The sequence below is a fragment of the Eptatretus burgeri genome, chromosome 10, assembly GCF_056783735.1.
Source record: "Eptatretus burgeri isolate ZD-2024b chromosome 10, Ebu_testis_v1, whole genome shotgun sequence".
NCBI classification, from domain to species: Eukaryota; Metazoa; Chordata; class Myxini; order Myxiniformes; family Myxinidae; genus Eptatretus; species Eptatretus burgeri.
Window position 1 is genome coordinate 17870841 of NC_140970.1, and position 15623 is coordinate 17886463.

Genomic DNA, 15623 nt, shown 5'->3' on the forward strand with positions numbered 1-15623 from the left:
GTGGTGAGGATGTTGAGGTCGTGGATAGATTCACTTACCTTGGCAGTGATATTCATGTCTCTGCAGGTTGTGAGCCGGAAGTCAATAGACGTCTGGGTCGGGCCTGGGAGTCATGGATTCACTGGATCATGGGGTGTGGCGCTGCCGGTACCTGTGCGGGAGGACGAAAGTCCGAGTCTTCAGGTCCTTGGTACTTCCAGTCTTGCTCTATGGGTGCGAGACTTGGACTTTGACCAAGGATCTGAGACGGAGACTTAATTCCTTTGGTACCAGGTCTCTTCGGAGAATCCTTGGCTATCGCTGGTCGGATTTTGTGTCCAACAAGCGGTTGCTGAGAGAGACTTGGATGAGATTTGTTACCTGCATAGTCCGTGAGCGTCAGCTGCGGCTGTATGGACATGTGGCTCGTTTTCCTGACGCTGATCCTGCTCACCAGATTCTCTCAGCGAGGGAGTCTCATGAGTGGAGGAGGCCAGTGGGCCGACCACGTGCCTCATGGTTGCAGCAGGTTGACCATCATCTCAAGGAGATGGGGATGGGCCTGGCATCTGCCTGGGGGATGGCCAGACGGAGGCCCCTGGAGTACCGGCGGAAAGTGGATGCAGCGACGCGCTGTTCTGGCACATGCTCCCATACCTGACCTGATACTGAGTGTAAATAAAAAAACCGTTTAACGGAGGAAATTTATAATTTACCACATGTTACATGACCATTTGATATAGTACATATTGAGTGTACATCAAAAAACTGTTCAACGGAGGAAATTTAAACTTCCGCACATGTTACATGACCATTTAATAAATACATATTCAATGTACATCAAAACCGTTCAAAAGAGGAAATTTAAACTTTACCACATGTTACTTGATCATTTGATATAGTGCATATTGAGTATACGTTGAAAACCATTCAACGGAGGAAATTTAAACTTCACCACATGTTACATGACCATTTAATAGAGTGTACATTGAAAACCGTTAAACGAAGGAAATTTAAACTTCACCACATGTTGCATGATCATTTGATATTGAACATATTGAGTGTACATCAAAAAACATTCAACGGAGGAAATTTAAACTTCACCACGTGTTACATGATCATTTGATATAGTACATATTCAGTGTACATTGAAAACCGTTCAACGGAGGAAATTTAACGTGACCATTTGATAGAGTGTACATCAAAAACCGTCCAACGGAGGAAATTTAAACTTTACCACATATTACATGACCATTTGATAGAGTGCATATTGAGTGTACATCAAAAACTGTTCAACAGAGGAAATTTAAACTTCACCACATGTTAGATGATCACTTGATAAAGTAAACATTGAGTGTACACTGAAAACCATTCAACGGAGGAAATTTAAACTTCACCACATATTCCATGAACATTCGATATAGTACATGTTGAGTGTACATCAAAAACCGTTCTACGGAGGGAATTTAAACTTCACCACATGTTACATGACCATTTGATAGAGTACATCTTGAGTGTACATCAAAAACCGTTCAACAGAGGGAATTTAAACTTTACCACATGTTACATAACCATTTGATATAGTACATATTGAGTGTACATCAAAAACCATTCAAAAGAGGAAATTTAAACTTCACCACATGTTGCATGACCATTTCATATAGTACATATTGAGTGTACATCAAAAATTTTCAATGGATAATTTTTGCTCATTTTCCTTAGAAATGTCGATAGATTATTTGCTGCCAGAAGAGCTTGTTCGCACCCTGGGCCGACGAGCGCCAGAATCGGCCCCTGGGCAATACCACGTGTCGGGAGGGCCGCCTTCAAATATTTATTTTTAACAACCTCCATCGACGTCTCGGTATTTTCGTCGTCAGAATCACATGCCGCGTTTAAGGGAATTGTGGTGTTACTCACTTATTCCTGCATGCAGATTTGTTCATCACACTTCATTCAGATGGGGTGTGGACAACACTCCTGCGTTAATTTACGTCATTACGTCATCACGTCGATTGTAATAATGTAATTGTAAATTGTTCAAATGTTGGTGTATTTTACGAGGGAGGGCGTCACTCACTGTCCATGGCATTGACATGCCGGGAAATCACCCTGAGTGTTTTGGAGGGAGACACAAAATAAAAGCTGCTCCGGTGTTTATCATCATCATCACCAACAATCAATGTATGGAAAAAAAATTTTTTTGAAGGAACAATTTCGGGCCCCCATTCGGTTTGGGCGGGGGTGTCGTTCCTCCACCTGCCCCCCAATATCAGCGCTCCGACTCGCACCACATGTCCTTCTTTATTAAGACCTCGTGGGGGTATTGTATCAATACCATCTCGTGAAGCCATGAGGTAAAATTGTACAATTATTATCAATGGCATGATACGAGCTCGACCACCTTTAACCGCTCCAATGAATCCCACGTTGTTGTTGCTCAGCCGAAGGGAGACGGACGCCAGCTTTGTTTCCACTCGCTTGCGCAACCTCGACCATCCTGTCAGACCACTATGTTCTAATATCAACGTCATGATGAGAAAAACTTGTCAATATGTCCCGAAGACACAAAAAAAACGGGTTTTCCGAGATGTTTTGATCATTCGAGTGAAGTCAGAGTGCTCGACTGTAATCGTTTTCGAGCTTGGCAAGTTTTACATCGATGAGGAACATCATATCGGGAAACCAGGTGAGAGCCGTGAACAGTGCGCTTCGTCTTGGCGACAGGTGGAAATACGATGAAGCGTTCGGTTTCCTCGCTTCATCTCCTCTTCCCCTGGTACTTGACTTGCTGTGCTATGGTCTTATCCATACCTTGCACTACAGACGACATACCTGCTCAGGAAACCTGCGCAGCTACCTGCACTCAACCGGTAATCACTTAATCTTATCAACCTGTTGATGTAATCTCCATGCTTTATACCGGTAATTTGATATGTTTCATGCTGTTTTCATCGAGGTGCCATAAGAGTAATCTCCTCTGTGCGGTGATGCTACATATTCGATTGTTTGCGGCTTATTTTAAAGGGAAGTTATTTAGCAATATGGTAAAGAGAACAGCAATAGATAAGTGAATCACAATGTCCCATTATTGTCCTCGAATATTTTATTGATTATTTAGTGGCCACAATTATTCCCACCTTTTTTGTCGGGTTGGCCGAATATTGTTTTTGGCCAAACTCTTTCACGAACCAACTGGCCAGGTATATAAGTAAAGGTGATTTTGGACGGTAATAGTAATTTATAATTTGGAGCGCTGGCAATAACTCACCTACTCTTTGCGATAGACATTGTTGTGTTTCGTCCCGAAGACACAAAACAGAGAGAGAGAGAGGGAGAGAGGGAGAGAGGGAGAGAGGGAGAGAGAGAGAGAGAGAGAGAGAGAGAGAGAGAGAGAGATAGAGAGAGAGAGAGAGAGAGAGATAGAGATAGAGATAGAGATAGAGATAGAGATAGAGATAGAGATAGAGATAGAGATAGAGATAGAGATAGAGATAGAGATAGAGATAGAGATAGAGATAGAGATAGAGATAGAGATAGAGATATATATATATATGAACATCCACTGACTAATGCTTGCAGCCGGGGCACCAAGCTGAACGTCCATCCGAGAGTTGGCACACTGATTTGTAACAGTATCCTACATGTGAAACATCAATCCAACAGTTTATAGTTGCATCTTGCACCGGATTTATGGTGGTGGCGGTGCTGGTGGCCCTTTCTGCCACCAACGATGAAGTAAAGCAGTGGTTTACAAACATTTTCACTGGTGGCACTCAACACCAAGGCTCAGAGACCCAGTGCAGCTACTTCATGCATTGATCGTCCTCACCGACCCGCTATTTGACATAAACAAGGCTTGGGGTCCATTCCTCATGACCCAAAGAGCCAAAGGCCACATCTTGCTTCACCACACGAGTCGATTCGCCTCAGCATGAATACAAGAATCGTGATGTCGTCTCCATTCATCGAAGGAAAGCTAGCTGCAAAGCCCTGTTCTTACAGGGCATCTCCTAGCTACGTTCTTTCTCGACCATGTGCATTCCTTCCCTCAACTCAACTCTCACTGACTTTGTGCATGCGCTCTCAAACTCACGCCATTACTGCGCAACCAACCCCTCTTCTTTGACATCACACCTAACCACCGTTTCCTCCTCCAGGGCATGGCCTCGCCTGACGTCACCCTTGTAAGCGAGGCTTCTGCCTGTTCGACACGTTTCCTTGTTTATTATCATGTTTTGTTTATAAAAACATAGGGAAAACTCATAGGGGAAATTAAATACTGGGGGAACTTTTTTTTTCATCCCTATCTAATTAACACCGCACCACCGCCCGTGTGGTGACACATAACACTTAAGCTCACAGTTTCCCTACTTAATTTCATTGAGATGTCTCCTACACATCCACGGACCAAACAACTTGATTCAATCCTAAATTCCCGATTAAATTCCTCCATCCACCCCCACAACCGTAACAATATGTTCCTGGTATCGGATTCCACCAGCCTAGAAACTAAAAATCCCTCGAACAAGTGAATGTGGAATATATTAGCAAAATAATTTCCAACTACAATTGTCAAATACCGATTAAATGCTCAATTTTTGAAGCAAGTTTTGGACACTGGTTAATATCGGATTAATAAGCTATAATTCACAACACGACAATGCCGCTTGCATGTACACTTTCGGCTGGCTAAGGAAGGCATGCAAAAATTAGATGTATATCATGACAATAATCCTATTTGAGCCCTGGGGTGGTGGAGGCCCCGGGGAACATGCTGGGTGGTGGAGGCCCCGGTTGCCCTTGCGTAAATCCGGCCCTGGCTTATATCGAAAATCAAACTTCGACTAAACAGCTCAATGTGCCTATTCAAACTCCAGTAGGTGCATGACATCTGCTCTGCAACGTTCTGTCAGACTTTTTGCTGATGAAAACAGTTACATACAAGTGTGCATCTATATCTATATCTATATACTTGCACAAATGCAAGTTGCGTGATTGTGTCTGAACAGGGTAAACGTCAAAACCACAGCCCATATAATGCTGAATGATACCTCATTTAAGAACTCTTGCGTTCTGGACAGTACATGAGGAGGTCTAAAAATATCGATATTCACGCAATTTTGAGTTTTATATGCATTTTTGTTATGCACACAGGCGGTGTATAGGCTGATACTCGCTGGTTCACACACTTTCCGGAAGTAAAAAGGATAACAACATACCCATAAACGATTCAGTTCATTCCGTCCAACATACTGTACTATTACCTTTTTGCCGATTTATTTCACTGAGAAACCTGATCAGTCTTAACAGGTACTGCCTATTATCAGGTGTTCACACAATTTTTTTTTATTTTTTTGATTGTCCAATGAGTACCAGCAGAAATGGTTTGGTACTCAGGAAAAAAATGTCAGCTTCGAGCGTGCTCGTTTGCTTTCCCAAGCCTCTCAGTTTAGTACGCACCCTCGTCTGCATCTCATTTTAATATGCATCTTACTCCTCTGGAAGCGCTGTCTCAGAACGTCCGCTCCAGACGAGACACTCGCAGACACTCCAGACGTTCCTGAACCTCTTCTTATTCCTCCTTGCTCACGTGTTTTCCCTAGATCTAGTTTTTTTTAATCTTATAACTTATAAACCCACAATATAACTTGTAAATTATAATGTTATCATTTATTATCTGAATTTTGGAGTCACAGTACAGTATCTCAATTATCAGAATTGTCACTGATGAATCTTACCTACACGAGCTGAGAAAACCTTCCATCAAAAGGCTCTGTTGTGGTGGTATGCTTCTGAGCTTTCAGAGCATCTTTGAGGTATGCATTTAGTTGTTTTTGTTTTTACTGCATATGAGTACCTGCGTACTAGTTATGTGAACCGCTGACTATTGTACTGTCAAAGGATATTCCTAAATTATTTATATTCTTCCCTTATTATATAGTAGCAAATACAACTCGTCACTTCACTGTCTGGAATATTAAACGTTTGGGGAGAGAGAGATAGAGATAGAGATAGAGATAGAGATAGAGATAGAGATAGAGATAGAGATAGAGATAGAGATAGAGATAGAGATAGAGATAGAGATAGATATATATATAAAAGAGAGAGAGAGAGAGTGGAGAGGAGAGGGGAGAGTGGAGTGAGGAAGGGAGGAGGACAGGAGGGGGAATTCTTGGAGATGTGATCCCCAGTTTAATGTCCATCCGAGAGATTGCACACTCATCGATGAACCACTCTGTCTGTGAAACAACAGAGTGACAGTTTATAGCTGGGTTGGGATTCAAACCTATGCTAGACAGCTTAGAGCGAGCATACTTACCTCTTGGCTATCCAGCCATGATGTGACGATTCACTACTTTGTATCTTCTGAAAACATTTTTGTACTCATTGTAATGATCAAATTTATTTTGCCTTCTTAATTCCGGAGATGTCCCCATGGAAAACTGAGCTGCGGTGTTGCCATGGAAACTTGTGGAGATTGAAGATTGCAGAGCGCTTGCAGAATGGCTTAAGCACTCAAGCAAGCACTCCAACGAAACAGTTGTTAAGGCTTAAGTCACATTTGCCACGGCGGCTGTGGGGTCTCCAAAATCTACGGCCACTAGCAATTATACGGCGGCCGCAGTATTTCCACGGTCAAACAATGTAGCAGTCACATAAGTTTTTCTTTTTTGGGGAGCCGCATGGCGTATTTAGAAATTGTGGAGACCGAAAACGTGGGGTTGCCGTGCGGTCTTTGATTTGATGTCGCACGGTGACCTTAAGGGGGCCCTATGGCGGCCATAGAATTTTCAAGGCAGATGCAAGGTAGCCTCAAGGTGCCCGCAAGGCGACCGCAGGGGGGCCCTAAGGCGAGCATGCGGCCAGACGGACAGTAACGAGTGGGTTCATTTTTTTTTATGTTTTTATTTTTACCAGTTTTTTTCGGCTTGTCGAATTGCTACGGCGAACGTAGAAATGAAAAAAGTTATAACTCCGCGTTATAATTCCACAGCAACACATATGGCCTGTAAAAGATAGCCAAACGGCGGAGGGCCACCCTGAGGCCACCGCAGAAACTCTGCGGCCGCCACATGTTTCTGTCAATTCAGAGGGCGTACAGCCGCCATATCCTCGCCTTAGAGCAAATGTGACTTAGGCCTAAGGAACAGCTGTCTTGGCAAGTGATGGCAAGCTAATTGGTAATGGGCCAAAACATCATTAATTTCTTAACATTTTCAGATTTCACTCCAGATTTTGACAATAAGTTATTTAGTCCACCTCATCCGATCCTCAATACAGCAATTGTATTTTGATAATATATTTGTGTTTCAATTAGTCTGTGAGTGTAGATCATGGAAAATCGCATCATGTAATGCATAAAATCGCTCCAAGCTCCTAATTTGAAAATATAGCACTTACAAAAGCAATGTATGCAGTGATTTGTAGGGATGATGAGGAGCCATTCGACGATGTGAGTGAAGCAGGTGAAAGAAAAAAAATTGAACACTTTATTAAGAAACCAGTTTGACCTGTTCCAAGTCAAAGCATTGTTGAGCAGGCCCAAAAAAAATGGCAAATTAAGACCCCTGTGAGGGAGAGCGAGGTGACCAAGGATGATGCCGTGATAAAGGGTAATTAAATAAGGCCGTTAATTATCTTCCAAAGGGTTGTTTAAATTAACCAAATTACCCAATTTTCATTTCTGCACTTCCTTGGAGTTCCCTTTGTCAGTCCAGGGCAGAGCTTGACTTACTGGCCTGACTCCACCCACGATTGTAACCGAAAAAAAAAGAAAAAATAGAAGAGGGTGTATGGGATTTAATGAGTGTATAAAAGATAATGGTTTTGGATTTGGGATGATCTGAGATGGTGATGAACAGCTGTCTTGAAGACTTGGGGGGGGGGGGGAGAATGAGATTAAAGAGAGTGTGAAAGTTGGTTATTACAGACAAGTTAACATTGGTCTCCGCATGTCACAGAGTTCAAGGATGCCAAGAAGGACTTTGTAGAACAGAGGATGCCCAGTCGGCTGTTGGCTTTGGAGGTCAACTTTGAATTGTCGTTTGCCCAAGAAAGATCATGGTTGATAGTGAGACCCAGGAGATTGAATGACTGAACTTCCTCAAGAGGATTGTAAAGAAAGTATAGGGGAGGGTTTACCAGATTGTCATTTCAGAGAGAAATAGTGAGAGTGTGAGATTTGTCAGGATTGAAAGAAATATTCTAAGTCGCTTTGACTGGTCTTTTGATAAAGAGCTACGCCCGAAACATTGGCTGCTTACTTCTTTCTCCTACAGTGGATGCTTCTGCTCTGGTTCATATATACTTCTACATTGTGTAAACATACTGTTGTGGTTACCAGATTCGCAAACCACCATTCAGGTCCCTTAGGTGAGGTATCTCGGTAAGTGCATGTGTAGTTAGGCCCAAACCCGTTGTCTAGTGGGAATACATGTCATTTATGCGAGCTGCGACTCTTCAGGATAGCCGTTTTTCTTTTACTATCTTTATTTTGGACCACCCGCCATGATTACCACCACAACCACAACATCAACCACCAACCACAACGCCGCTTCACCACAACCGCCACGACCTTCACGTCACACCTCGCAACCATAGCATCGCCACCGTTCTTGCCCCGCTGTGGGTACCGGTGTTGGACTCGTGCAGGGCGCACGTTGAACAGCGTGTACAAAATCACGGATTTTGTGCTTCAAAAACGGATCAAAAACGACACACGCCCACTTTTTGCCGTCCAATCGGTGAGCGAGGGGCGATTTGGCCCCGCCTCCAGAACGATCGATATATGCAAATTTGTGGATCAAAAAGCCTTCACGCCCACTTTTTCTCGGGCCAATGGGGAGCGAGGTGAAAGGTCAAAGGGAGGGGGTCAAAGGCGAAGCTACGGGGGGATAAAAAGGACGGTGTTCGTCAGTCAGAAGAGAGTCGCAAACGAGAACGAGAAGGAGTCGGAACGAAGGAGAACGAGAACGAAAAGAGAACGAGAACGAGAAGGAGTCGGAACGGAGGGGACGAGTGTGGAAGTCTGGAGCCCGAAGCCTGCAGTGGCTGGAGAAGCTGAAGAGAGCCGGACGAGGGGGTGCTCGCGTCGGTGCCAGGAGCTGCACGCCCGAGGGAGGCCGGCAGCGCGACCTGGCCGAGGTGGAGACGCACACCAGGGATAATAAAGATCCTCTATACCCCGAGCATCAGCAACCCCCTCCTGTTTCCCCCCGCGCTGAGATAGTGCGACCAAGGGGGCCCCGTTCCCACCCCCTACCAGACACCGTCCACGAGGCCCGCGGGTGGCGGGGCCATCGCCGCTCCGCGTCTCATCACCAGACGGGTAGGCCCGACCCGGTCTCGGCCTCAGGCCCGCCTCATTCTTGGGGATATTCTTTCCTTGGTTTTGGGTATGTGTTGTCGGCGCCGTCTGTGAAGTAGAATTGTATAAGTGTTGCCGTGTGCTCGGTAGTCGGTATTAGCTCTGCACTGTGTTTTCACTTTTATATTTGCTTTTTGTGTAAATGGAATTGTGTTTTCTTTTTTTTTGTGTGCATTTGGTGGAATTGTATTTGTGTGCTTCCCGTGTGCCGCGAATAAATGTGCTTTTATTGTTGAACTGTTCTCCCGCTTCGCTTCGTCTTTTCCCCCATTGAACCCTCATCTTGCTTCACGTAAAGGGTTGGTAGTGGGCTGAATACGCCCGATAATTAATCGAACCGTCGAGGTCGACGATAACACCGCTCGGTTATTCTGATAGTACGGAACGGGTCGCTTAAGTGGCCCGTGTCCGAAGTCGACCTGCGGCGAGGTGCGATCGCCCGGTCTACCCTCCGCGTGGGTACTTAGGTAGGTCGAATTTGGCGAGCAACCCTATCCCACGCGGGGGCTGATTGGCTCGATCGCGGTGAGACCGAAAGGTCCACCCGTGACTGGTTCCCGGCGTTAGTCCGAGAGGGTCACGACTGGATTGTCCGTCCGGTGGGCGACGTGCCGCGATTCGAGTTACGTGGCCGTCCGCACGCCGGCGGGCGCGAAATCCGCAACAATACGAACCATACTTCCCCTATTGTCTCAGGTCACTCATCTGCATTTTATTTTTCATTTATTTATTTTCATTTATTTATATTTTCATTTATGGATGCTTTCCAACAGTTCTGTGATATTCTCTGGTGTATCAGCTTCGATATCCATTGGCACACAAAATTTCAGCTTTCTACGTCACCTGGAAGTTCCCAATATTTCATATCAGTCAGTCAGTCAGTGGTGAGAAAGAGCTTTATATAATACTAGTGGGGTATGCTTACACATTGTGTCAGCAAAAGAACCATATTTCCCCATTGTCCCGGGTTGCTCACCTGCATTTGATTTTCCATTTATTTCTTTTCTTTTGTTCTTTTTCATTTATTGATATTTTTATTTGTGGATCCTTTCTGATGGTTCTGTGATCCCCCCCCCCCCCCCCGGTGTATCAGATTCGATGTCTGTCACCACACAAAATTTCACTGCTTCCCCATTTTTTCGAGTCACTCACCTGCATTTTTTTTCGTTTATTTATATTTTCATTGATTGATGTTGTCTGACCATTCTGTAATTTTTTTCTGGCATTGATGTCCATCAGCACTAAAAAATTTCAGCTTTTTATGTCACCTAGAAGGTACTGATCTTTAATATCAGTCAGTCAGTCAGTGGTGAGAAAGAGCTTTATATATATTCTGTATACTGTATATACATATATACGTATGTACACATATACACATATATTTTTCATCATTAAATTTATTAAATCATGATATAATGTGGGGCACTCTAAAACGTGGCAATATATTTGTATTTTCTATCTTGTTGCTGTTATGCTGCTCTTAGCTAGTATAATAAATGTGAGTGAAAGTCTGTCCATTACCCATTTTCAAAAGTTATTATTGTGCTGAGTTTACGCGAAATTTTTTTTATATTTGTCATCTTATATATAAGATAAGCTTATGTCTGTGGGTCATAAGTGCCACAAATTCTACAGAACATGCCTTCCCCTCTTCCCCAGCGTCACAAGCACCACCTATTGGCGAGGCCATGCCTTTCCCTCCAGCTCCCCAGAAATTGCAGCCATCTTTTTCGCTCTGAATATCTTTGAGGGGTCATAGGCCTCTGGTTTTTGCCCAACTTTTCAAGGCTTACAAGCAAACTCTTGGATGTGTATTTCACATATTTTGTGACATAAATAAACAAACATAATTTTGTTATGATTTTGGGTAGATGGAGGAGTTTCATCAGAAAGGTCGGACTGAATCGAGTTGTTTGGTCTGTTGACATGTAGAAGACACATCAATGTAATTCAGTAGGGAAACTGTGAGCTCAAGTGTTACGTGTCACCACACGGGGGGTTGGTGCGGTTTCAATTACTTTGGGATTAGGATAAGTTCCCCCAGAATGTAATTGCCCCCTGTGACTTTTCCCGATGTTTTTGTATTACAAACCATGGAAGAATTTCGTTTTTATAACATGGCCAAGTAGGCAAGAAGCCCCACCTCCAAGAGTGATGGTGGGCGAAGTCACGCCCCTGAGGCTGATGATTGATGGGCGTTAATAGAGTGGCAGGAAGAAGAAGAGGGCATAGGAGGCAGGCAATCAGAGAGGACGGGGAAGCAGCTAGTAGCAAAGAGGAATGGACGAGTGCAGAGTGAGGGGCATACATGGTCGAGAGAGAGAACGTAGCTCGGAGATGGCCTGTAAGAACAGGGCTTAACGGCTGGCTTTCCTTCGACGCATGAAGAAGACTGCACAATTTTCGTATTCATGCTGAGGCAATTTGGCTCGCGTACTGAGCAGAACATTGGCCATCGACTCTTGGCTGGTCGTGTGGGACAGACCTCAGAACCTCGTGTATGTCGCCGAAGGGGAAAGGGGATGGTGCCATTCTGCAAAGAGCGTATCGGCAGGCATGAAAGACAAAGAAGCTGCACGAAGGTCAGTGAGCCTTGGTGTTGAATACCGCTGACAAATTGCCTGACGAACGTTCCCGCTACAAGAGGGCAGCTTGGCGCCATTTTGCGTGCGTCTGCACGTGCAAATAGAAGCATCTCGATTCCACGTTCCATAAAGACCATCTCTAGACAAGCGAAGTGCCAGAATAAAGGAAGGGTTTTCTTTGATTTTGTTTCCCCTTGTCTGTATTTAAATCTGTGCACGGAGACACCTCGATTTAGTCTTTAGGATTTATTAACTTCTCTTTATTATCATGACCTTTTGAATTACCCTTGTTAATATTTATATTGTCATTAAATTCCAGCGTTTATTTTAAGTTGATGTGTCCATGTATTTGTCGTGGGGTTCGTGTATAAATCCCCCTGTGCTGTGTTTCTGTCGCTCTGCCATTGCGCCCTGCCCCTTCCGCACGCGTTACAATCTCCAAGGATCAACGTGTCTGCTTCCTAATAAGTAATAACCGCTCAGCTATCCGGGCTGGCCGTGTTGACCTCCCGTCATCACAAATTGGGTCAGGGGGGATTAACCTAACCGCCAGCACCGCAAAAATATGTTATGCTGTGGTGTACAACAACTGAACCCTTTTTCACTTTGCTATGATTAATTGTCATTGAAGGAAGAAAAGCACAGCCAGAAGTTTGTTTCTCTATGTTCAGATGCATTGTGGATATAAACCTATTGAGCATGCTGCATCCTGCAGATTCAAATCAAGCCTTGAATTGACTTTCATGTTCTACACTGCCTGTCCACATTATTAGGACCTGCACCAAATTACTTTCATGCAATTGCTACATCGGACTTTGCAACAAATCACGAAGTTAGATTTGTGGAAATGGGGATTGTACGTGCTGACATTTAAAGGCGGAGCCTCTCCCAGGAAATACAATACCTGTTGTTCTTATCCTGTCATTACACTGTTGTAATTTTGTGATATTAATGGTTTAATTTTGCCTGTTTCCTGCACAGGGACTTGGCTGTGAGATCATCGCAGATCCAGGTGCAGAATACATTTCATGATATATTTCCATGTTAAGCAATGTGTCAGTACAGTTTATTTTGTTTTCATTGTTCACTTTAATATTTTCAGTGATGCTAAATATTGCTATAAAAGAGCTGTGTCAGGGGTAATCACGTGGCTTGGCACAAGTTTCCACTAGTCCCCGTGAGCACTCCTTGTAATCGTAGTGAGCAATGATTGTCCTCTTGTGTACTTACAGCCTGCACCAAAGCACATCATGAAATATCTCCATCAGACGTGCACCCCCCTAGCGCCCCTCGGAGCCTCAACATATCCACGCATCAGCGGGATGGCCACCTCTGGCTCAGGATTTCCTGGCAGCTCTCGGTGGATGGTACGTTGGATCCCCATTTCCCATTTAACGGAACATTGCCTCTTCAAACTCCGACAATTCTGTGAAGGATGAAAAGTAGCAGCTGGTTTCTACATCCCTTTGTGAATGAAGTCTCGTACTATAAAGCGGTCTTTGTCATCAAAAATAAAGGTGGCCAAAGGGTCAACAGCCCAGCATATAAAAATGGAGTAATCCAGACATTTTGTATCATAACCATTTTTAAGTGGGCACGATTGTGGAGGCTTGATGTGTCCGAGTGGCCTCTTCCTGCATTGAAGTTCCTTGTAAATGTTCAAATGGCTAGCAACCCCTGTTACAAGAATCACCAATTAATAAAAAAAAACAAAAAAATCATTTTCAATAATCGGTCAGTGCAATGTACTGACTGAATAATCCTATGAATGGAATCGACTCAACAATTAATGAAGGAATTAAATAAACAATGTACCACAAAAAGGAGCAATTACACAAAGAATGAACTTAAATTCAAAAAATATGGTCAGGGTCAATTCTTCAAGCAACAGAACAAATACGTATACATCTTTCAAAGCTCTTAAATCCAACAAATTCAAATTATACTGCACAATGTCTCATAGATAAAACAAGATAGTGTATAACAAATTGCAACAAAGCCTTAAACTTTTAAACTTCTTCTTCTTCATGCAGCACAAGGCTGCGAGTAGCATCATTGGCTGAGGGTGCGGATGTGCCGCTGATGTCACACAAGATGAGAGCAGGAATTTGGAATTGGTTTGGGGTGCTCACAATATCTCGCCTACTCTTCGCGAAGGACACCGTGGGATCTTTAACGTCCGCCAACTAATACCAGCAGATGAGGCGCCAATTTTAACGTCCATTCAAAGGATGGAACAGATATTTATTCCTCGTCCTGCCTGCAAGATACCAGGATGACAGTTTGTAGCAGGACTGAGAATTGAACCCAGGATAGAGGGCTAAGAATCGAGTGGGCACACCTCGAGATCATCCTGCCAGCCCTAAACTTAATCAAACAACACTAATAGATGGAATACACAAGAACAGTTTACCTTTTGTATCCCACTGATAGGCCGGATCTGCATCCGAACCTGAACCAAAATCTCATCGGCTTGTTCTTTTCACTGAACCAACTCATCCACCTATTTTTCTTTGTATACAATGTCGAAGCTCATACAAGAGCAAACACACAGAATGTACAACAAGGGAGCAGGAGACAAGAGGGGCGGGAAAGGGAAGGACAAAACAGTGTGGAACAGGGACAGGAGATCTGTGGAAGGATGAGGGATGGGGTGAGGTACATGGGGTAAACAAAATGGACATGACAGGGACTTTCAGGAAATAAAGCGGGGAATTTGAAGGAGGTGGGTTTGTGGTGGGTGAATTCGTGGGGGTTGAAACTATTGTGGTTTTGGATACGGGGAAGAAAATAGATGGTTGTGAACAGCTGTATTGAGGACCTGGAGGGAAGAGTGGGATTGAAGAGAGTATGGGAGTTTGTTCCAAAGTCGGAAAAAAGAGGAATGGAAGAATGATAGTCAGCAGTGATTCTTGATTTTGGTAGTTTTACCAGAAGGGGTTTGCTGGTGGACCTTGAGTGTCCTGTGGAAATATGGGGGGGGGGCATGTTGCAGACAGAGAAGGGGGGCAAGACCGGAGAGTAGATGGTAGAAGACAGAAAGACCACTGACCTGCCTGCGCTGAGAGAGTGAGAGACCCAAAGACTCAGCCTCATCGTGGTAGATATCAATGATCCTAAATGCCTTAGTTTCCACAGCGTGAAGTTGAGAAAGTTGAGAGACGGGAGCGCCAACCCAAAGGGGAGAGCAGTACTCCATCCGGCTGTGGACGAAAGCTTTGTACATGGTCAGGAGCTCAGCTGTGCCAAGAAAGGGCTGCACGACTGAGGATGCCCAGTCAGTGACTGGCATTGGAGGCCAGGTTGGAAATGTGGAAAGATCTTTCCCAGGAAAGATCATGGCAGTCAGTGAGACACAGAAGCTTCAATATGAAAGGACTTCTTCAAAAGGATTGTTTGGAAAGTAGATTGGGGGTAGGGGGGTTCCAGGCGGTCCTTTTGGAGAGACATGGTGAGAGTGTGAGATTTGTCAGGATTGAAAGACATGTTCCACATATTGGACCAGCTTGTGATTTTATCCAGATCTGCAGAGAGTGAAGAGGCTGCTACTTGCCGATCTGAGGGATGACAGATGCTACGGCAGAGTGTTGCAAATAGATAAAGAGGATTTTCCAGAGAGTCGGAGAGATCATTGGTGAAAACCAGAAAAATCACAGGGCAAGAACATTGCCTTGAGGAACTCCAGCCTG

General features: G+C 44.2%; 1 protein-coding gene across 1 annotated transcript in view; it reads left to right on the forward strand.

Annotated features, from left to right (window-relative positions):
• The first annotated feature begins 2560 nt into the window (after positions 1-2560).
• The window catches only part of LOC147018016 (uncharacterized), a 35744-nt gene continuing 22681 nt past the window's right edge, over positions 2561-15623 (forward strand). The window contains exons 1-3 of the mRNA XM_085897215.1: positions 2561-2852; positions 12916-12946; positions 13167-13301. Of these exons, the coding sequence (XP_085753341.1) occupies positions 2718-2852; positions 12916-12946; positions 13167-13301 (301 nt within the window). The 5' untranslated portion in view covers positions 2561-2717. The remainder of the gene's footprint in view (positions 2853-12915; positions 12947-13166; positions 13302-15623) is intronic.